This window comes from Pan paniscus, chromosome 23, assembly GCF_029289425.2.
Source record: "Pan paniscus chromosome 23, NHGRI_mPanPan1-v2.0_pri, whole genome shotgun sequence".
Classification (NCBI taxonomy): Eukaryota; Metazoa; Chordata; class Mammalia; order Primates; family Hominidae; genus Pan; species Pan paniscus.
The window spans coordinates 31,138,413-31,162,322 of NC_085927.1; the positions used below are offsets into that span (position 1 = coordinate 31,138,413).

Consider the following 23,910-nt stretch of genomic DNA (forward strand, 5'->3'; position numbering starts at 1 on the left):
CCCTCTAGATATTTTGCTTTCTCTCTTGGTTTTGCATTCATGTCTCTAACCCTTTGGATACCTGTATTTCGGGCTTTATTCCTGGTCCCCTCCAACCTGTGCCTTCCATTTGTCTCAAGTCCCTTTTCCTAATTGCCCACATGTTCCCCTCACCCCATGTCTTTTCTGGGGCTTATGCCTCCAGTGTCTGCCCCCACAGCCCAGCTCCCCCATCTCACAGTCTTCTGCCTTCTGATGGGCTCAAGGCCCTCCTAACAATGGCTTTCCTTAGCACCCTCTTAGTGCCTACTCTTTTCTGCATCCTTTGATCCCCTCCCCTTCAAGAGGCTTGTCTTATAATTAACTCCAGTTTGCAATCCCCCTTCCTCTCACTCTCCTGAAACCACGTCACACCCAGCCCACAGGCTGCCCCCACTGTTGTCACACCTCTAGCTCGGCAGTGCTGGCATCATGGCCCTTGCTTGCCTCCTGAGCTTTTGGAGCACAGGCAGCGTTCCAGCCCCCAGTCCTGTGACCAGCCTGCCACTCGCTCCTGTTGTGCCACTCCTTCCTCCTCACTCTTAAACATGACTCTTGTTGGTCTCCTGCTGTTCTCCTGTTCTGTTTTGTCTCGGGACCCTACTACTTTCGGCATCATAGATGATTATGCCGGACATGAAGGATTCCCACACCTGTCTCCATTCCTGCCTTCTCCCCGGAAGCTGCACCATCTGTCCACCAGGCCGCCTCACTTGGTCATTGTGTAGCCTTCAGCTACCTCAGCTCACACCCTTGTCCTGCGTGAGTGCCCTCCTTTCCTGTTCTTCCTCATCCACTCACCTTCTCTGTTCCGTTTGATTCCCACTTTGCACATCTGAGCCTCTGGCCCTTGCCCTGTGCCTGCCGCTGTCCTGTATATAATTTGTTCTCATGGATGGATTGGCTGCTTTGCCAAAGCAGAGCATGGAGCATGCTTCCTCCTGTAGATGCTTCTTCCTGATGCTGGTTATAAGGTCATGAGCATGGAGCATGCTTCCTCCTGTAGATGCTTCCTCCTGTAGATGCTTTCTTCCTGTAGATGCTTTCTCCCTGTAGATGCTTTCTTCCTGATGCTGGTTATAAGGTGAGCATGGAGCATGCTTCCTCCTGTAGATGCTTTCTTCTTGATGCTGGTTATAAGGTGAGCATGGAGCATGCTCCCTCCTGTAGATGCTTTCTTCTTGATGCTGGTTATAAGGTCATGCTTTTTTTTTTTAAGTCCCTGAATTTGATCAGCAGTTATTGGATTTGTAGTTTATTTCCATAATCATTTGGATAACAAAGGAAAGATATGCTTTGTAATGATTTAGTATGCTCAGAATGTTTAAATCTGGGAGCTTCCAGTCTGATTTTGAAGATGAGTCCTTTAGATTTCTTTAGGCTTGATGGTGTTAGGGCTCAGGGCAAAGGGTGTGGGTGGCAGAGACACCTCTGCATGGGAGGGGTTGGCCTGTGAGTGCAGCCCTTGCCTACTCTAGGGACCTGAAGATGGCCGGGACCATCTGACCTCTTGTCCCTTTTCTAATTGAGATTGTGTAGTCTACTGAGCAAAGAAATGAACAGTTAATCTGTGGCTCTTTGGAAAATGATAAAAATGAATGGAATGGTTTTAAGTGGTGAGGCTTGGGCAGTCTGGCCCTGAGAATTTAGTGGCCTGAGAGCCTGCTAGCCAGCTCCAAGGGTAGATTGCTGCTGGGCATGCTCTGCCCCAACTCATGCAAAGGCCTCCCTCTGGTTTCACGCTGGCAGGGGCTATGGAGCAGTGGGCTAAGATCTTACTAGGGCAAAGGTGGAGGCTGGCTGGTAGAATCCCAGTGTGCTTGGGCTGAGGCTCTGGGGAGCTATCCAGGCCAAAGCTTCACCTTGGAGACAGTAAGCAACAGCCAGGGCTGCTCTTGTCCCTGTGTATACCACTTCTTCTCGGTCCTCTCCCTTGCTTTCTTCCAGGGCCCCTGGGTTTGTATGAGGAATGTTTCAATGAAGTCTTCTTCCTTCTCCAGAGCAGTTAAGGCATTCTTGACATCTGACATCCCCAGGGTCCACACTTGTACCCCAACCTGGGCCTTAGGTCTTCCTGCATTGGACGGGCTGGGCCAGCATGGGAATCTACTATACAAACTCACCTGAGGTCTGCCCAGTTGGGGTGAAAGTAGAGCCAGGCCGATGAAGGTGTGGCAGCCCAGCCCTGGTCCTTAGTGGAGAGTGGTGCTGTCCTTGGGTAGCCACCTAGCGATTGCCCTGGTCGTAGTGCACAGAGGAGGGCAGGTGGGAGGGAAGGCTGGGGAGGTACTTCCTAGAGACTTCATTGTTGCCAACGCAACTCAGGTCTATTCCCTTTAAACATTTGTTTTTCTGTAATTTTTTTTCATCTAAGATGCTAAGGTAACGTCTAAGGAAGAAAATATTACCCATAATCACATCATCAAGAAATTCAGTTACATTTTGTGTACTGCCCTTTAGGAACTAGAGGTGTGGTAGTCAACCTTCTTGAAGCTTCTAGCCCAGTGAATGTGTTCACTCTTAACCTTCAGCATACTTCCTCTCAGCCTTTTTTCATGCAGTTTCTTTTTTTTCTTTTTAATTGAGTTGGAGTCTCGCTCTGTCGCTATGCAGTGGCACGATCTCGGCTCACTGCAACCTCCGCCTCCCGGGTTCAAGCAATTCTCCTGCCTCAGCCTCCCAAGTAGCTGGGACTACAGGTGCGCACCCCCACACCCCGCTAATGTTTGTATTTTTAGTAAAGACGGGGTTTCACCATGTTGGCCAGGATGGTCTCAGTCTCTTGACCTTGTGATCCACTCACCTCAGTCTCCCAAAGTGCTGGGATTACAAGCGTGAGCCACCACGCCTGGCCTTCATGCAGTTTTTAATAAACCATTTCATAACTTCATAATAATGTTTTGGTTTTTTGAGGTAGGGTTTTGTGCTGTCACCCAGGCTAGGGTGCAGTGGTGTGATCATGGCCCATTGCAGCCTTGAATTTCTGGGCTCAAGCGACCCTCCTGAGTAGCCAGGACTACAGGTGTGTGCCACCACACCCAGCCAATTTCTTTTTATTTTATTCCATTTTATTTTATTTTTTGAGACGGTCTTACTCTGTCACCCAGGCTGGAGTGCAATGGTGTGATTTTGGTTCACTGCAACCTCAGCCTCCTGGGTTCAAGTGATGCTTATACATCAGCCTCCCGAGTAGCTGGGATTGCAGGTGTGCACCACCATGCCCAGCTAATTTTTGTTCTTGTTTTTGAGACAGAGCCTTGCTCTGTTGCCCAGGCTGGGGAGTGCAGTGATGCGATCTCGGCTCTCTGCAACCTCCATCTCCCGGGTTCAAGCAATTTTGGCTAATTTTTGTACTTTTAGTAGAGACTGGGTTTCTCCATGTTGGTCAGGCTGGTCTCGAACTCCCGACCTCAGGTGATCCACCCATCTCAGCCTCTCAAAGTGCTGGGATTATAGGCATAAGCCATTGTGCCCATCCTGTAATGTCTTAAATTTCCACTACAAAGGTTCCAGTTCATCCACATCCTTGCTAACATTTGTTATTTTACTTTTTTTTTGTTTTTACGTTACAGCCATTCTAGTTGGTATGTAGTGCTGTCTCATTGTGGTTTTGATTTCTGTTTTCTTCATACTAAGGATATAGAACATGTTTTTGCATGGTGTGTTTTTTGTTTTTTTGTTTCTTTTTGAGACAGGGTTTCACTCTGTTGCCCAGGCCAGAATGCAGAAGCACGATCTCGTCTCACTGCAACCTCTGCCTCCCAGGTTCAAGTGATTCTCCCACCTCAGCCTCCCGAGTAGCTGGGACTATAGGCGTGCACCACCACACCTGGCTAATTTTTGTATTTTTTGGTAGAGACAGGGTTTTACCATGTTGGCCAGGCTGGTCTCGAACTCCTGACCTCAAGTGATCCGTCCGCCTCAGCCTCCCAAAGTGCTGGGATTACAGGCGTGAGCCACTGTGCCTGGCCTGATGCACTAAAGTTTTAAATTTTTTAATTTAATTTTTATTTTTAGAGAAGGGGTCTTGCTCTGTCATCCAGGCTGGAGTGCAGTGGCTCAATAATGGCTCTCTGCAGCCCCAGACTCCTGGGCTCAAGCAGTGTTCCCAAGTAGCTGGCACTATATAGGCACATGCTGCAACACCCAGCTAATTTTAATTTTTTTTTCTGTAGAGATGGAGTCTTGCTGTGTTGCCCAGGCTAGTCTTGAACTCCCAGGCTCAAGTGGTCCTCCTGGCTTAGCCTCTGAAAGCTCTGGGATTTACAGATGTGAGCCATCACACCTGGCCTTAAATTTTTAATAAAGAAGTCCAATTTATCTATTTTTAATTTTGTTGCCTATACTTTGGTTTGATTTTTAAGACACTGTTGCCAAATCCAAGGTCATGCAAATTTTCCTGAGTTTTCTTCTAAGAGTTTTATAGTTTTAGCTCTTAAATTTGGATCTTTGATCCATTTATATGTAGATTTTTTTTTTTTTTTTTTTTTTTTTTGAGACAGGCTCTCATTCTGTTGCCCAGGCTGGAGTACAGTGGCATGATCATGGCTCACCACAGCCTCAACCTCCCAGGCTCAAGCGATCCTCCCACCTCAGCCTCCAGAGTAGCTGGTACTGAAGGCATGAGCCACCACGCCCAGCTAATTTTTGTATTTTGTTTTTTTTTTGTAGAGATGGGGTTTTGCCATATTGCACAGGCTGGTCTTGAACTCCTAGACTCAAGTGATCCGCCTGCCTCAGCCTCCCAAAGTGCTGGGATTACAGGCATGCGCCACCATGCCCGGCCTCATTTCTTATTTTAATAATATGAGTCTTTTCTCTTTTTCCTTTTATCAGTCTAGCTAAAGTTTTTTCAGTTTTGTTGATCTCTTCAAGGAAGGTTTCATTAATGTGTGTGTGTGTGTGTGTGTGTGTGTTTCATTTATCTCCTCTGTGCTTACTGTTTACTTCTTTCTTGTGTTATTACTTTCTTTGTTCCTTAAAATATCCAGTTAGATTATTGATTTCAGACTTGCTTTTTCAATGTAGGTATTTAAAGCTGTAGATTCCCTTTGAGCACTACTTTTGCTGTATAACTTAAGTTTTGGTATGTCATTTTTTTTTCTGAGGATATTTTCTAATTTCCCTTGTGATTTCTTCTTTGACCCATTGCTTGTTAGAGAGTACGTTTAATTTCCCCATAATTGTGAGTTTTCTAGTTCTGTTATTGATTTCTAGTTCCCTTTCCTTCTCCCTTTCCCTTTCCTTTTTTTTTTTTTTTTTTTTAATAAATAGAGATGGGGGCTGGGTGCAGTGGCTCACACCTATATTCCCAGCACGTTGGGAGGCTGGGGTGGAAGGATCGCTTGAGCCTAGGAGTTCAAAACCAGCTTGGGCAATACAGCAGGACCCCGTCTCTATTTTATTAAAATAATAATAATAATAAATGGGTTCTCCCTATGTTGCCCAGGCTGGTCTCAAACTCCTGGGCTCAAGCGATCCTCCTGCCTCAGCCTCCCAAAGTGCTGGAATTACAAGCATGAGCCACCATGCCCCCACCCGCCTAGTTCCATTTCTTTTTTTTTTTTTTTTTTTTTTTTTTGAGACAGAGTCACTCTGTCTCCCAGGCTGGAGTGCAATGGTGTGATCTCGGCTCACTACAGCCTCTACCTCCTGGGTTCAAGCAATCTTTTGCCTCAGCCTCCCTGGCAGCTGGGGCTACAGGCATGCACCACCACGCCTGGCTAATTCTTTTGTATTTTTAGTAGACACGGGGTTTCGCCATGTTGGCCAGGCTGGTCTTGAACTCCTGGCCTCTTTCACCTTTTTGCAGTTACATTTGTAGTTAGACCTCTCACCTTCTTTCTGCAAGCTTATTTGCACAGCAGTTGCTCCTAAAATCCACGCCCTCCAGATGCCTCATTCCTCCTTTCTGCACTGCCCCTCTGGCCTTTGATGGGAGCTGCATCGTGCCTCCCTGGGCTCAGCACTTACCTGTAATTGTCAGTTCTTTTCTGCTTCCTGCTAATTGTGCTACTCTGCCTTCTCTCTCCCCTACTTCCATCTCCTGTAGCTGTAATGGTTGAGACCAATGAGGGCAGCCCTGTTTTCTGAGGGCACACTGGAGTTGTTTTGGGGAGAAAGAGTATCCCCCTACATTGATGGGGCTGTTGAGCTCCTATCACAGCCAGACACAAGGTTCTATGGACAGAGGCCACAGAGAAGCCACCCTCCTGGAATCCATGGTCTCTTAAGCACTGAGTGTGGCTCCACCTGCAAGGCACTTAAGACCAAACAGAAGTGGGGCAGTGGTGGGTGGGAGGGTGACAATATCTGGACTGCATAGTGGAAGGCAGTGTGGGCAGAAACTATGAAAAAATATAGGCAGTGTGAGGACATACGTGTAGTTTGCATAGATGTACAGAAACTAAGGCCTTTGAGAGCACCATGTATGCACAGAGAACATTCTCAGGCTGTGCAGCAGAGGCCTGACGGCATCCTGGGGAATGGGGTGTCTGGTGGGATTTTTTGTTTGTTTTGTTTTTTTCACTTCTATTTTTGGTGTGAGTGCTGTATTTTTTCCATTCTTGGGAGAAAAGTGAATTATGTATGAGAAGTACTCATGGCTATTTGAGCCCAAAGGAAGGAATGGTCTTTGTCAAATTCGGTTAATGGAGATTGTGATTTTAATTGTAGATACAATTCAGAAGGTAGTTTATAAACATTATGAAGTGAAAGATTGGAAAACCAGTTCTAAAATACTTATTCCTGGCCGGGCGCGGTGGCTCATGCCAGTAATCCCAGCACTTTGGGAGGCCGAGGCAAGTGGATCACCTGAGGTCAGGAGTTTGAGACCAGCCTGGCCAATGTGGCAAAACCCCGTCTCTACTAAAAATACAAAAAATTAGCCGGGCCTGGTGGTGGGCGCCTGTAATCCCAGCAATTTGGGAGGCTCAGCCAGGAGAATCGCTTGAACCGGGGAGGTGGAGGTTGCGGTGAGCTGAGATCATGCCATTGTGTTCCAGCCTGGGCAACAAGAGCAAAACTCCATCAACAAAACAAAACAAAACAAACAAAGAAAAAAACTCATTCCTACTATTTATTTCCAAAGGGAATACGATTGAACTCTTTAGTGTTGAAATATTTGTTGCCGGCCGGGTGCAGTGGCTCATGCCTGTAATCCCAGCACTTTGGGAGGCCAGGGGAGGCGGATCACTTGAGGTCGGGAGTTCAAGACCAGCCTGGCCAACATGGCAAAACCCCATCTCTACTAAAAATATAAAAATTAGCCGGGCGTGGTGGCAGGCACCTGTAATCCCAGATACTAGAGAGGCTAAGGCAGGAGAATTACTTGAACCCAGGAGGCGGAGGCCGCAGTGAGCCAAGATCGCGCCACTGCACTCCAGCCTGGGCGACAGAGTGAGACTCCGTCTCAAAAAAAAAAAAAGGAAATATTTGTTGCCAAATAACTGTATTATGAAAAATCCCCAAAACCAAATTGTTGAAAACAGTACAAAGAAGGCATCTTCAGAAACCAATATTAGAACAAGATGAATCTCATGTGGCAGATTTTGTGATTCAAATAACCAAAAAGCCTGTTTTCAGAAGAGACAATAAATACTTAAAGGCAAGGAGGGACGTGGTGGCTGACACCTGTAATCCCAGCACTTTGTGGGGCTGAGGAGGGTGGATCACCTGAGGCCAGGATTTTGCGACCAGCCTGGCCAACATGATGAAACCCTATCTCTACTAAAAATACAAAAAATTAGCTGGGTGTGGTGGCAGGTGCCTGTAATCCCAGCTACTTGGGAGGCAGAGGCAGGAGAATTGCTTGAACCCAGGAGGTGGAGGTTGCAGTGAGCTGAGATCACGTCATTGCACTCCAGCCTGGGTGACAGAGCGAGACTCTTTCAAAGAAAAATCAATCAATCAATCAATCATACTTAAGGGCAATTTACAAAGTTAAGTTCTTGTGACTTTCGAACATGGAGTAAGGACATATTCCATGTTCAGAAGTCACAAGAACTTAACCTCCTAAACTTAACTCTTTTGGGTTTTTTTGTTTTTGAGACAGTCTCTCTCGTCCCCCAGGCTGGAGTGCAGTGGTGTGATCTCAGCTCACTGCAACCTCTGTCTGCTGGGTTCAAGCGATTCTCCTGCCTCAGCCTCCTAAGTAGCTGGGATTACAGGCGTGTACCACTACGCCTGGCTAATTTTTTTGTATTTTTAGTAGAGATGGGATTTCACCATGTTGGTCAGGCTAGTCTTGAACTCCTGATTTCAAGTGATCCACTCACCTCAGCATCCCAAAGTGCTGGGATTATAGGTATGAGCCACTGTGCCTGGCCTAACTCAGCTCTTGACAAGTTTCCAGAGTGGATCACGAAGGCTTGAGAGCATAGAAACCAGCCTGGGGCAGGGCCAGGCACGGTGGCTCACTCACGCCTGTAATCCCAGCACTTTGGGAGGCTGAGGCAGGCGGGTCACGAGGTCAGGAGATCGAGACCATCCTGGCTAACACGGTGAAACCCCATCTCTACTAAAAATACAAAAAAATTAGCCGGGCGTGGTGGCGGGCGCCTGTAGTCCCAGCTACTCTGGAGGTTGAGGCAGGAGAATGGCGTGAACCCGGGAGGCGGAGCTTGCAGTGAGCCGAGATTGCGCCACTGAACTCCAGCCTCAGCGACAGAGACTCCATCTAAAAAAAAAAAAAAAAAAAAAGACATACCAGCCTGGGGCACTCCGAGCAGGGCAGGCCGCGTCCCCTTGTTCTCTCTTAACAGGGGACTGGACTGTGTAGGGATAGGCAGCCCACAGGGCTGGTCTCAGTAGACATCCCTGTGGCAGGGAAAGCTTTGGCTTTGTTAGTTCACTGGGTGAAAAAGGTTAGCCACAGAGAAAGGACGCTGCTGTGGAGTCGCCACCAAGCTAGACAGAAGTGACAACAGTGCACAGGACCCTTCAGTCCATCTGAAGCCTGGCATGAAGAAGGAGCAGCATGCTAGTTAGATCCAAACTAGGATCCAGCTCTTCAGGTCAGCCATGAGTCCTGTCTGTGGTGTCCTACAGCCAGCTAGGAACACACCACAAGGACGTGCCGTGTAGCAGCAGTCCAAGTCAGACAACCAGAAGACACCTTGACTTCCTCTGTGGCTGCCAGAGAGCTGTATGGTGGTCTTCCCTGCTTCACAGCAGTGACATGAAACGGTGACTTCTGTGGGATGAAGGACTCTGGTTCTTTACTTGGGAAGGGAAAACATGAAGTGGAATGGGGTTTTAGGATTCTTGAAAGGTGGCCATGGGAAAGGAAGATTAGATTTGACCACAGGGTTAGAGCTAGGACAAGTGGGTGAAAGACCCCAGATAGTTCGGTGCCATATGGCAAAGAGCTTCCTCTTAGTCTTAGCTGCCACAGAATGGCTTTGTGCCATGGGAGGTTGATATCAAGAGCTGTGAAGGATCTGAGATTTTTACCCTACTTGCAGCCTGAAAAGGTGTCCTGCCAATTTATTGGATGTTGGTGGAAGACTCGAGAAAAGGGCCAGTTCCCCTCGTCCCCGCGTCCCACAAAGGTGATGAGGATGGGCCCAGATGGATACCTGCAGATGTGGGGGGTTGTGTTCCGGGACAGGAAGGCTGAGTTTAGGGGAGGTCTCAGGCCAGTCACTCAATCGTACTTCACTTGCTCCATTTCCAAATGCAAGTGATGGCAGCACTGGCTTCCCAGGGTTGGTGTTAGGGGACCAGGAGAGGTGGAATATGGGCTGGAGATGGCACGGAAAAGCACCTGGCATCTAAGTACTTGAGAAACTTTGGTCAAATTTTTTTAAATTGGCTTTCCCAGGTTGAAATGATCAACTCTTATTTACATGCATGCATTATAATGACTAGAAGCAAATACAGGAAAATGTTAGCCATACTATATATAAAAGAAAATCCACTTTAAAACCGGTATCTTTCTTTCTTTATAAATAGCAAGTGGGCCGGGTGCGGTGGCTCACACCTGTAATCCCAGCACTTTGGGAGGCCGAGGCAGGTGGATCACCTGAGGTCAGGAGTTCGAGACCAGCCTGGCCAACATGGTGAAACCTTGTCTCTAGTAAAAATACAAAAAAATTAGCTGAGAGTTGTGGTGCATGCCTGTAGTCCCAGCTACTTGGGAGGGTGAGGCAGGAGAATCGCTTGAACTCAGGAGGTGGAGGCTGCAGTGAACCGAGATCGTGCCATTGCACTCCTGCCTGGGTGACAGAGCGAGACTCTGTCTTAAAAAAAAAAAAAAAAAAAAAAAGACAAGTGGGCTGGTCGCAGTGGCTCACACCTGTAATCCCAGCACTTTGGGAGGCTGAGGCGGGCGGATCATGAGGTCAGGAGATCGAAACCATCCTGGTTAACACGGTGAAACCCCGTCTCTACTAAAAACACAAAAAATTAGCCGGGCGTGGTGGTGGGTGCCTGTAGTCCTAGCTACTCGGGAGGCTGAGGCAAGAGAATGATATGAGAGGCGGAGCTTGCAGTGAGCCGAGATTGCGCCACTGCACTCCAGCCTGGGCGACAGAGCCAGACTCTGTCTCAAAAAAAAAAAGACAAGTGGATAAAAAGTCTGTCCTAGAATTTAGACATGGATTGAAAAGGTGTTTTTTGATTTTTTTTTTTTTTTTTTTTTTTTTTTTTTTTTTTTTGAGACAGGGTCTCACTCTTGCCTAGGCTGGAATGCAGTGGTGTAATCATAGCTCACTGCAGCCTCAAACTCCTGGGCTTAAGCGATCCTCCCACCTCGGCCTTCCAAAGTGCTGGAGTTTAAGTTTGTGAATAGTTTAGAGTGTGTAAAATTATCATAAGGAATTAATTTACATCTCAAATGATTTCCTCAATACAGCAGTATGAGCTTAGGGAGCACAAGACAGTCAAAGGCAGGCATAACAGAAAAACACTAGTCGTGTTCATGTGAAGATAATGCTGAAATCAGCTGCGCATGGTGGCTCACGCCTGTAATCCTAGCACTTTGGGAGGCTGACGTGGGTGGATTTTTGAGCTCAGGAGTTCAAGACCATCCTGGGCAACACGGTGAAACCCCGTCTCTACTAAAATACAAAAAATTAGCCAGACGTGGCAGCCTGCGCCTGTAATCCCAGCTACTTGGGAGGCTGAGAGACAGGACAATCGTTTGAACGCGGGAGGCGGAGGTTGCAGTGAGCTGAGATCCCACCATTACACTCCACCCTGGGCAAGCGTGAGACTCTATCTCTAAATAAATAGATAATGCTAAAATCTTTGGTTTATTTGACATTGAAATGTTGCAGCTTAAGTTGGAGGCAAATTTTTTGCAATGTTGTATAATATATATATTTTTTACAACAAAACCATGTTTTTTAATTAACATCCCTTGTTATTTCTGAGCGGCCTTCCCAAAGGGCAAGTTTAGCTCTAATGTTGAAATTCACTTGTAGAGCTGTAGGCCTTTACCCTGAAGGTATATCTTATGTTTTAATTTTTGCATGCCTCTTTCACCAAAAATCTCTGGGACAGGCACATAGTTTGTGTGACTTATGCACACCTGAGCCACTCCTTTGACCATCCACAGATCCCCAGACTAGGAAAGAGGCCCAGAGAAGTTCAGATGAGTTTGGCCAAGTTCCCTGGGTGGTGAGAGGCCTGGCCTGCCTCGTGTAGCAACAGAACTGCTTCTTTTTTTTCTTCCTCTTTTTGGAAGAAAAAAGAGGCAGGATCTCACTGTCTTGCCCAGGCTGGAAGGCAGTGGCGTGATCATGGCTCACTACAGCCTTAACAACTAACAACTTAAAACTATAGCCTCAAGCAGTCCTCCTACCTCAGCCTCCTGAGTGGCTGGGACTACAGGTGTGCACCAGCAGCACGCACAGCTAATTTAAAAAAATTTTTAGCAACAAAGTGAGATCCTGTCTTTACAAAAGGATTTGTTTTTGTTTTGTTTTGTTTTTTTGAGACAACACCTTGCTCTGTCGCCTAGGCAGGAGTGCAGTGGTGCAGTCTTGGCTCACTGCAGCGGTGTGATCTTGGCTCACTGCAGCCGGTGCCTCCTGGGTTCAACCAGTTCTCATGCCTCAGCCTCCTGAGTAGATGTGATTACAGGTGCGTGCCACCATGCCCAGCTAATTTTTTGTATTTTTAGTAGAGACAGAGTTTCACCATGTTAGCCAGGATGGTCTCGATCTCCTGATCTCGTGATCCGCCCGCCTCGGCCTTTTTTTTAGTATAGATAGGGTTTCTTTTTTTTCTTTTTCTTTTTCTTTTTCTTTTTGAGATGGATTTTCACTTTTGTTGCCCAGGCTGGAGTGCAATGGCACGATCTCAGCTCACCACAACCTCTGTCTCCCAGGTTCAAGTGATTGTCCTGCCTCAGCCTCCCAGGTAGCTGGGATTACAGGCATGTGCCACCATGCCTGGCTAATTTTTGTATTTTTAGTAGAAACGGGGTTTCACCATGTTGGCCAGGCTTGTCTCAAACTCCTGGCCTCAAGTGATCTGCACATTTCAGCCTCCGAAAGTGTTGGGATTACAGGCATGAGCCACTGCGCCCAGTCTGTTTTTGGCTTTTTTGAGACAGGTTCTCATTCTGTCACCCAGGCTAGAGTGTAGAGGTGTGATCATGGCTCACTGCAGCCTCAGCCTCCTGGGCTCTTGTGATCCTCCTGCCTTAGCCTCCCAAAGTGTTGGGATTACAGGCATGAGCCACTGCACCCAGCCAAATCTGCTTCTCTTGAGCTTTGCCCATGTGTCAGGCATGTAGGACTTTATAGTCCTTATCTCTCATCATGAACTCTGGGTACAGGCTGTTGCTACTCCCATTTTACAGATGTACAGGAACATTCTCAGACTCTAAGCTAGGAAGAAGCAAAGTCTGAGGCTAGACCTGCTAACCTGGGGCCAGATGGCCTCATTCATGCTTGACCCCAGCTCCTCGGACAGGACCTGGCCCACAGTGGGGAACAGGGGAGGTTGGTCAGTCCTGGACTATCAGTGAAGACCTTTAGCAGATTTCACCAACCAAAAGTCATGCAGGAAAGTGCGCGCGCGCACGTGTGTGTGTGTGTGGTTGTGTGTGTGTGGTGTGTGTGTGTGTGTGTGTGTGTGTGTGTGTGTGTGTATGTGTCTTACTCTGTTGCCCAGGCTGGAGTGCAGTGGCACAATCTTGGCTCACTGCAACCTCTGCCTCCCAGGTTCAAGTGATTCTCCTGACTCAGCCTCCCAGTGTGCCACCACACCCAGTGAGGGAAAGCTATTTTTACATGGCTCAAGCAGTGTAAATGACAATGATGTTTACTTACTTCCCCCCCCCCCCCCACCACCATTTAATTCTCCTCTTGAAAACTAAAAGCTGGCTGGGTATGGTGCATTACTTCTATAATCCCAGCACTCCAGCACTTTGGGAGGATCACTTGAACTCAGGAGTTTGAGGCCAGCCTGGACAACATAGTGAGATGCCATCACTATAAGAAATAAAAAAATAGCTGAGTGTGGTGGCATATGCCTGTAGTCCCAGTTACTTGGGAGGCTGAGGTGGGAGGATTGCTAGAGCCCGGGAAGTCAAGGCTGCAGTGAACTGTGATTGCACCTCTGCACTCCAGCCTGGGTGACTCCCCACAGATGAATATGCTGACAATGGTTTCAGCTGCTCGGTGGTGATTCAGACCTGGACGCATGGCTTCAGTAGCCCTGGGGCCACACTGCCTGCCCGCAGCCTCCTGTCTTGCTCTATGCTATTCCTTCCAAGTCCCTGCCATCTAGTCTTTAGTCCTCTCTGCCTGGGAGGCCTCTTCCACTCCTCAGCCTTAATGTCATCTTATCCATACTTTAAGGCCCTTGCTCCATGCCTCCCCTCCCAGGGCAGGGCTTGGATGTAGGAGAATGTGGAGAACTGGCGCACGCCAGCCTTGCTCCCCAGCAGAGGAGCTCTGTTTACTGGAGTGCGTACTTAGGCCACGGCTTGAAGATATGGGGCTGGGGTGTAGGGCTGTCAAGATTGTTCCTGGGGCCAGGTGCAGTAGTTCACTCCTGTAATCCCAACACTTTGGGAGGCCGAGGCCGGCAGTTCACCTGAGGTCAGGAGTTCAAGACCAGGCTGGCCAACATGGTGAAACCCCATCTCTACTAAAAATACAAAAAAAAAAAAAAAATTAGTTGGGCAGGGTAGCGGGTACCTGTAATCCCAGCTACTTAGGAGGCTGAGGTGGGAGAATTGCATGAACCAGGGAGGCAGAGGTTGCAGTGAGCTGAGATCACGCCACTGCACTCCAGCCTGGGTGACAGAGCAAGACTCCGTCGTTAAAAAAAAAAAAAAAAAAGATTGTTCTTGGGCTCTCTGTGAAGCTTGGATTTCTTTGGGTTGGGTGTGCCATGGCAAGTGCCATGGCAGACCTGGGTGAGGGAAAAGGGAGTACAATGGGAAGGGCTTCCCCAGCTCTGGAGATAGGTAGAGTTGGGGAGAGGCCAAAAGACTCTTTGCTGAGTCATCTCTCAGGCTCCTGGGGCCATCAGAGTGTCCAGGCCCCAAAGGTGGTTTTCGGGTGGTTCTAGGGGCAAGGGGCTAGGGCATGGTGCTGGCCCTGCCTGGTGATCACCTATTGAGTGACCAGCTCAGGTCCCCAGGGTCCAGCCATTGAGCTGACTACTGTTTCTACCCTGGGAAGATTGAGCTGGCCAGGACTTGGCATCAAGGCGGTTATTTGGACTTCTAGTACTCACAGTGTATTCTGGTTGGGTTGTAACTTACCTCTGGTACAACTCTACTTGTATCTTCAGAAAAGATCAAGAGATATTTGCAAAAACATAATATGATAAAGGACTGTCTAAAGGACAAAGAACACTTAAAACTCTATAGTAAGAAAACAACAATAAATAACACCGTGCATCTCTTAGAATGACCAAAATCCAGAACACTGCCAAATGCTGCTGAGGACGTAGAGCAACAGGAACTCTCGCTCTTTCCTGGTGGGAATGCAAAATGGTGCAGCCACTTTGGAAGACAAGTTAGGCGGTTTCTTTCATTTATTTATTCATAAAATATTTTTAACAAAGAAATTGAGTCTCTCTCTTGCCCAAAATGGAGTGCAGAAGCATGATCACAGCTCACTGCATTCTCAAACTCCTGGGCCTAAGAAGTCCACCCTTCTTAGCCTCTGAAGTAGCTGAGACTACAGGCACACGCCACCATGCCAGGCCAATATATTTATTTTGTTATTATTTTTTAAGACGGAATCTTGCTCCGTCACCCAGGCTGGAGTGTAGTGGCGCAACCTCAGTTCACTGTAATCTCTGCCTCCCGGGTTTAAGCAATTCTCCTACCTCAGCCTCCCAAGTAGCTGGACTACAGGCGTGCACCACTATGCTCTGCTAATTTTTTTGTATTTTTAGTAGAGACAGGGTTTTACCACGTTGGTCAGGCTGGTCTTGAACTCCTGACCTCAAGTGATCTACCCAGCTTAGCCTACCAAAGTGCTGGGATTACAGGTGTGAGCCACTGAGCCTGGCCCAGGCTAATATATTTAATTTTTTTTTTTTTTTTTTTTGTAGAGATGGGGTCTTGTTATGTTTCACAAACTGGTCTTGAACTCCCGGCCTCAAGTAATCCTCCCTCCCTGGCCTCCCAAAGTGCTCAGATTACAGACATGAGTCACTGCTCCTGGCCCAGTCTGGCAATTTTTTTTTTTTTGAGACTCAGTCTCGCTCTTTCGTCCAGGCCAGACTGCAGTGGCGCAATCTCTGCTCACTGCAAGCTCCGCTTCCCAGGTTCACACCATTCTCCTGCCTCAGCCTCCTGAGTAGCTGGGACTACAGGTGCCCACCACCACGTCCAGCTAATTTTTTTTGTATTTTTAGTAGAGACAGGGTTTCACTGTGTTAGCCAGGATGGTCTCGATCTCCTGACCTCGTGATCCGCCCGCCTCGGCCTCCCAAAGTGCTGGGATTACAGGCGTGAGCCACCGCGCCCAGCCGGCAGTTTCTTACAAAACTAAACATATGTCTTACCATTGGATCCAGCAATTACATTCCTTGGTATTTAGCCAAATGAATTGAAAACTTGTATCCACACAGATGCTTATAACAGCTTTATTCATTAATTGCTAAGGTTTGAAAGCAACCAAGATGTCCTTCAGTGGGTTAATGGATAAATAAATTGTGGTATATCTAGACAAATGACATTCAACACTAAGAAGAAATGAGTCTGGGTGCAGTGGCTCACACCTGTAATCCTAGCACTTTGGGAGGCCGAGACAGGCAGATCTCTTGAGCCCAGGAGTTTGAGACCAACCTGGACAACATAGCAAAGCCTGGTCTCTATAAAAATACAAAAAAATTAGCTGGGGGTGGTGGTGCCTATCTGTAGTCTCAGCTACTTGGGAGGCTGAGGTGGGAGGATCGCTTGAGCCTGTGAAGTCAAGGTTGCAATGAGCCAAGATCACGCCACTATCCAGTGGGCAACAGAGCAAGACCCTGTCAAAAATAAATAAGTAAGTATGAAGGGGGGGAAAAACAAGTAACGGCTGGGCACAGTGGCTCACGCTTATAAACCCTGCATTTTGGGAGGCCGAGGCAGGCAGATCACTTGAGGTCAGGAGTTCAAGACCAGCCTGGCCAACATGGTGAAACCGCATGTCTACTAAAGATACAAAAATTAGCTGGGCATTGAGGCGGATGCCTGTAATCCCAGCTACTTGGGAGGCTGAAGCAGGAGAATTGCTTGAACCCAGGAGGCGGAGGTTGCGGTGAGCCAAGATCGTGCCATTGCATTCTAGCCTGGGCAACAGACTCTGAAAAAATAATAATAATAAAAAGAACAAATAGCTTCTAACAACAAATTTATTTCTCACTTATTGAGGCTGGGAAGTCTGAAGATCAAGGTGCCAACAGATTCAGTGGCAACTGAGGGCCGGCTTCATGGTTTATAGATGGTACCTTTTCACTGTGTCTTTATATGATGGAAAGGGCAAGGCAGTTCTCAGGGGCCTCTTTGATAAGGACACCAATCCCATCATGACCTAATCACTTCCCAATGGCCCCAATTCCTAATACCATCACATTGGTGATTAGGTTTCAACATAAGATTTTTGGGGAGATACATTCAGACATAGCAGCTACATATTGCATGATTCCAGCTATCATGTCTGATAACCACACAAAACCTATAGAATGTGCAACACCAAGTATGAGCCCTAACATAAACTAGGGAAGCTGAGTGGTAATGATGTGTTAAGGTAAAAGGTTCATTGATGGTAACAAATTTGCCCCTCTGGTGAGGGATGCTGATAGTGGGAAAAGCTGTGTGTGTTCAGGGGCAGGGGGTATTTAGGAATTCTCTGTCCTTTCCTCTGTTTTGCTGTATACCTAAAGGTGTTCTAAAAAGTAAAGTCTATTTTTTAAAAAAGTATGAAGAGACCAGGACATCAATCTCAAGCCCTTTCTCAGTTTAGCAGATAGCTTGCTGTAGAAATACTATTGGGTGGCTGGGTTGTCCTGAAGGTGGCAGGGCTTCAGTTGATAATTGAATCCCTTGAAATAAATTGATTTTTCAGATAAACAATTAAAACATTCCTGTCTTGGCCGTAGGTTTATGAACCATGGTGTGTTCATTTTGATCTCTCTTTCCTTCCAGGACAACCCTCCATATGATAAGGGGGCCTTCAGAATCGAAATCAACTTTCCAGCAGAGTACCCATTCAAACCACCGAAGATCACATTTAAAACAAAGATCTATCACCCAAACATCGACGAAAAGGGGCAGGTCTGTCTGCCAGTAATTAGTGCTGAAAACTGGAAGCCAGCAACCAAAACCGACCAAGGTAAGACATATGCCTGTGTCTTCCTCGGAGGGGGTCTTTGGGGGTGCTGCTCTGGGGTGGGGGCTTCTGATACCAGATCAGACAGAATCCAGAGAATCTTTCAGGTACACGCAAAATGTAGCTGAGGTCCTGTCAGACCTTGTGGGAATGGCTCATCTCAGCTGAACTTTTGACCTGTATAGGGATTGAGGAGGCCTTTCCAGTGCTCAGCCCTGGGCTGCCATCCACAGTGGGAACACACATGGACAGACAAGCCCAGTGGCTTGCTGCTGGTGCAGAGAGGTGCAGGCACTGGCCCCTGGAAGGGATGAAGGACTGTGGGGCTGCCTACAAGGGGAAGGGAGAGTGGGATTTAAGGTGGCCTCATGCAGTAGTTAGTGCCTGAACTCAGACTTGAAGGAGGAAAGGAGGTTGGAGAGGGCCTTCCAGGCTATAGGAAGGGCATGAGCTAGAGCCTAGTTGCTCAGGTGATGTCAGGGGAGGGACAGAGGCAGATGTAAGGGCAGTATTCCCAGATGAAGGCACGTAGTTGGCTTTAGTGGGCCTGGGATTCCCTGGAGTTGGATGTGGCTGTGCGTGGTGCACATGTCTGTGTGTGGCTGTGTGAACATAAACATGCTCATTCTTCTGGGAAGAATATTTGAGTCAGTATTGTGGTTGTCCTCCCTTTTGTCCCCTAGAAGTGACTAGTTTGTTATGGACTGTGTCTGGTTTTCATTTAATTCTAGACTTTCTTTTGAAGTCCTAATCTCATATTTTGGTGGCTTCCTTTTAAGTACCTAAACCAGTATAAAGTCTGTTTAGATTAGAGTGGATGAAGCTGGCACTTGAGAGGCTGCAAGTGGAGGGTTTCTTTTAGGGGTGCTGCTCTAGGGTAGGGGCTCATGGGTCCTTCCTGATGCCAGATCAGACGGAGTCCAGAGAACTCCTACCTTACCAGGTGCACGCAAAGTATGGCTGAGGTCCCACCAGTCTCTGTGGGAATAACTCAGCTGAACTTTTGACCTGCACAGGGATTGAGGAGGTCCCTTGTTTCAGTGATTGAGAAAAGCCCTGGAAGGTGGAGTTCAAAGCCTTTCGCAAGAAAAATCACGCCTCACTTGTTGGAAATAATCACCATGAAAGGTGCCCATTAGACTCCCACACTGAGTAGAAGAAAGGAGTGGGTGCTAAACATTCAGTCAGGGCAGAACAGTCTCTAGTGGGCTTGGTCCTTGTTTGTGTACAAGCTGATGTTTATAAAAGCTTGACACAGTTCTTCTCAGTGCCTGGTTTTTTCTTTTCTTTTCTTTTCTTTTTTGGAAACGGAGTCTCGCTCTGTCACCAGGCTGGAGTGCAGTGGCGCGATCTCTGCTCACTGCAACCTCCGCCTCCCGAGTTCGTGCCATTCTCCTGCCTCAGCCTTCCAAGTAGCTGGGACTACAGGCACCCGCCACCACGCCCAGCTAATTTTTTGTATTTTTAGTAGAGACGGGGTTTCACTGTGTTAGCCAGGATGGTCTCGATCTCCTGACCTCGTGATCCGCCCACCTCGGCCTCCCAAAGTGCTGGGATTACAGGCGTAAGCCACCGCACCCGGCCGATTTTTTCTTTTCTTTTTTTTTTTTTTTTTTTTTTTTTTGAGATGGAGTCACCCAGGCTGGAGTGCAGTGATGCCATCCCAGATCACTGTAACCTCCGCCTCCCGGGTTCAAGCAGTTCTCCTGCCTCAGCCTCCCGAGTAGCTGGGATTACAGCCACCACGCTCGGCTAATTTTTGTATTTGTAGTAGAGACGGGGTTTCACCACATTGACCAGGCTGGTCTCGAACTCCTGACATTAGGTGATCCACCTGCCTCAGCCTCCCAAATTGTTGGGATTACAGGCATGAGCCACCATGCCCGGCGAGCCTGGTTTTTTTCTATACAGATTCCTAGCACTGTCGAAAACCTATAGCTGCATTTGATCAAGAGTGTTCAATAATTCCTGGAGTCCTTGCCGAGTCATGTCTGTTAACCCATCGTGCCTGGGGAGTGGCAGTCCTTCCAGGCCAGGTTGCCCAGGAAAGCCCTGCACCTCAGGTTCTGGCCACAAAGAGTTCTGAGACTCCTCCCTTACCTGTAGACTGAGAGGGTGGGGCTAGGGCCAGGGAGGCTCTCAGGAGATGGATGCACGTGCTTTGCCACCTCTCATAGGGCTGCTGCATAGAAGGCCGTGGCAGGGTTATTCACTTTTTACCTTCCTATCCAGGTGCACTGCCAAAATGCTCTGCTTTTTCAGACTGTGGCTGCTTCTCCCCCACCCCCAAGAGCCAAATAACTTAGGGGCAGCTTTTAATTTTTTTTGTAAAAAGTACTGTTGACTTGGGATTTTTAAGGTAAAAATTTTGGTACAGGAGCTATTCTGTGTGCCATGATGGACAGAACCGGAATTGCTATTTTGTGATTTGGGACAGTTGAGGATTCCTTCCTAGAACATTATTATGTAGATTGTTTGTGGCATGGCCTTGATCCCCATCCTCACATACATCAAGAATGTTGTTCCTGGCACTTGACGGCCACATTCCCATGTTTGTTATCTATTACTGCATTATAACCCCTATCAAAACTTTGTGGCTTAAAGTAACACCAGTTTATTAGTTTTTACTCTGGAGGTTGGCTGGGCTTGGCTACATGGTTCTACAGCTGACTGTTTGTTCCTGGGGTCACTCATGCAGCTGTATTGAGGTGGGAACTCAGCTTGGCTGGGAAGTGCTGGTAGGCATAGTGCACATGTGCGGAAATGGTATTAGCTAAGGCACTTCGGTTCTCTTTGTGTTCTCTTATTTTCCACAAGGCTACATTGGACCCCTTCATAGCATGGTGGTCTCAGGGTTCCAGGGTGAAGGCATAGAACTGGTACAGTGTCACTTCTGTGGATTCTTTTGGTCAGGCAAGTCCAGATTTAATGAGAGGGAAAATAGACTTCAGCTCTTGATGGGAGGAGTATGCAGGATGGGAGACATGATGGCAGAGGTGGGACAGGCAGGCAAGGTTGCTGAGTCCCCTTGCTGCCTCCTCAGGCCCACTTGGGCCTGCTTTTCCCAAATGGCAGCTCCTCTGGACATGCCATTCCTTCTCCCACCTGCCTGATTCTTCATATGTTGGGTGTCCCTGTTTTTCTGGTGCTATTTCCTGACTGCTGTTCAGCTGCCACTGTCCTGCAAAGCCTGCCTTTTTAAATGCCTCACCATTCCTTCATTTGTTTCTTAAATATGGGAAGTGAAAGTGCCACCTGAGGCCGGGCACAGTGGCTCACGCCTGTAATCCCAGCATTTTGGGAGGCTGGGGCAGGCAGATTGCTTGAGCCAAGGAGTTTGAGACCAGCCTGAGGAACATGGTGAAACCCCGTCTGTACCAAAAAAAAAAAAAAAGAAAGGAAAGAAAGAAAGGGAAAAAGCCGCTTGTGCCACCCTCTTGCTGTAATCTTCCAGCGCTCTTCCTTTGTCTCCAGAGCACCTGCTCATGATTTTTGTCTCCTGCCCTTGTCCTTAGAAACTTCAGCATTCCCAATTATGGCTTCTCTCAGATCCAGCCTTGAAGTTCTTTGACCTCCTCAATTCACAACCTGTAGCTGACTTTAGCCACCCACAAGTACAGAAAAGTAAGCATAATGGAAGAAATAGTAATATGAAAAGATGCTTATATGACCCAGCAATTCCACTCTTAGCTATATCTACCCAAGAGAAATGAAAACATATGCCCAATAAAAACTTGTACACAGATGTTCATAGCACCATTATTCACAATGGATAAGAAGTGGAAAGAGCCCAAATGTCCATCAATTGGTGAGTGAATAAACAAAATGTGAGCCAGGGGTGGTGGCTCACGCCTGTAATCCCAGCACTTTGGGAGGCTGAGGCGGGTGGATCACCTGAGGTCCGGAGTTCAAGACCAGCCTGGCCAACATGGTGAAACCCTGTCTCTACTAAAAATACAAAAAATTAGCTGGGTGTGGTGGCGGGCGCCTGTAATCCCAGCTACTTGGGAGGCTGAAGCTGGAGAATCACTTGAACCTGGGAGGCAGAGGTTGCAGTGAGCCAAGATTGCGCCATTGCACTCCAGCCTGGGCAACAAGAGCCAAACTCCGTCTCAAAACAAAACAAAACAAACAACAAAAAATGGTGTATCTCTACAATGAAATATTATTTAGCCATAAAAAGCAATGAAGTACTGTCTTATGGTACATAAACCTTGAAAATATGCTAAATGGGCCGGGCGCGGTGGCTCACGCCTGTAGTCCCATTGGGAGGCCAAGGCAGGCAGATCACAAGGTCAGGAGATCGAGACCATCCTGGCTAACATGGTGTAACCCTGTCTTTACTAAAAATAAAAAAAATTAGCCGAGCTTGGTGGCAGGCGCCTGTAGTCCCAGCTACTCGGGAGGCTGAGGCAGGAGAATGGCGTGAACCTGGGAGGCGGAGATTGCAGTGAGCCGAGATCACGCCACTGCACTCCAGCCTGGGCGACAGAGCAAGACTCCGTCTCAAAAAAAAAAAAAAAGAAAAGAAAATATGCTAAATGAAAGAACCATCCACGGAAGGCCACATATTGTATGATTCCATTTGTAGTTGAGCCTCATTGTTCATAGAGTCTGCGTTTGCGAATTTGCCTACTCACTAAAGTTTTTTGTAGCCCCAAAATCAATACTCTCGGCACTCGTGGTCTATCACAGATGTGTGCGTGTGCAGAGCAGCAAAAAATTTGAAGTACCCCATGCACGTGTTCCAGCTGAGGTTGTGTGGTTGAACAGTGCGATGCCCTGCCTTCTTGTTTCAGCTCTCAACTGAAGCAAGTGGGCTGTCTAATGCCACACTTCTTGGATTTTGTGCTTTTTGTTGCTGATTTTGCTTTGGCCCCAAACGTGGTGCTGAAGTGCTGTCTAGTATTCCTGAGCACAGAAGGTCATGATATGCCTTTTGGAGAAAATACATGTGTGAGATAAGCTTTATTTGGGCATGAGTTATAGTGCTGCTGAGTCAATATTACCTATTAAATAAGGTGTCTTTAAACACACATAAAACAAAGTTATATATTAATCAGCTGGCAAAAATGTGAGCAGAGGCTTGTTTGAACCTAAACCTCTGTTTCCCTTAGGAGCAATGATTCAGTATCATTAATTCAATGTTCATGGCAAGTTTATAGAACATAAGCACTACAGATAAAATTCAGCTGCATATGGGATGCTCAGACTAGGGTGGATCCATTGAGACAAAGTAGATTAGTGATTGTCAGGGTCTAGGAGGAGGAGAATAGGAAGTGACTACTGAGAGTGGGTTTTCTTTTTGGGGGATGAAAATGTTCCAGGCTGGGCGTGGTGGGTCACGCCTGTAATCCCAGCACTTTGGGAGGCCGAGGTGGGCGGATCACAAGGTCAAGAGATCCAGACCATCCTGGCCAACGTGGTGAAACCCCGTCCCTACTAAAAATACAAAAAAAATTAGCTGGGCACGGTGGCGTGCACCTGTAGTCCCAGCTACTCAGGAGGCTGAGGCAGGAGAATCACTTGAACCTGAGAGGCAGAGGTTGCGGTGAGCTGAGATCACGCTGCTGCACTCCAGCCTGGGTGACAGAGTGAGAGCGAGACTCCATCTCCAAAAAAAAAAAAAAAAAAATTAGCCAGGCGTCGTGACAGGCACCTGTAATCCCAGCTACTTGGGAGGCAAAAAAAAAAAAAAAAAAAAAACACCCCCTTTTTTTTTAAAGCACATTCCATGGAAGGCTACAACATTGCATATCTTTTTGGGTTGAAGGTACATTGACATTTTATTCTTTGACAATGAAGCTCCCTGGATTTTTATGAAAAGGAGGGGAAATCACAAATGTTGCTTACATCCGCTATTGCAGAGAAACTGTCATTAAAAACAAAAGGGCCAGGCGCGGTGGCTCATGTCTGTAATCCCAGCACTTTGGGAGGCCGAGGCGGGCAGATCACGCGGTCAGGAGATCGAGACCATCCTGGCTAACACGGTGAAACCCCGTCTCTACTAAAAACACCAAAAATTAGCCAGGCGTGGTTGCGGGCACCTGTAGTCCCAGCTGCTGCCACTGCACTCCAGCCTGGGCAACAGAGCAAAACT

At 47.5% G+C, this 23,910-nt stretch overlaps 1 protein-coding gene across 2 annotated transcripts in view; it reads left to right on the top strand.

Moving 5' to 3' along the window:
- UBE2L3 (ubiquitin conjugating enzyme E2 L3) overlaps positions 1 to 23,910 on the top strand; it is a 56,564-nt gene that overhangs the window by 25,729 nt on the left and 6,925 nt on the right. For both annotated transcript variants that reach the window (XM_003807746.4, XM_034948809.3), the window contains one exon: positions 17,627 to 17,813. In XM_003807746.4, the coding sequence (XP_003807794.1) occupies positions 17,627 to 17,813 (187 nt within the window). The remainder of the gene's footprint in view (positions 1 to 17,626; positions 17,814 to 23,910) is intronic.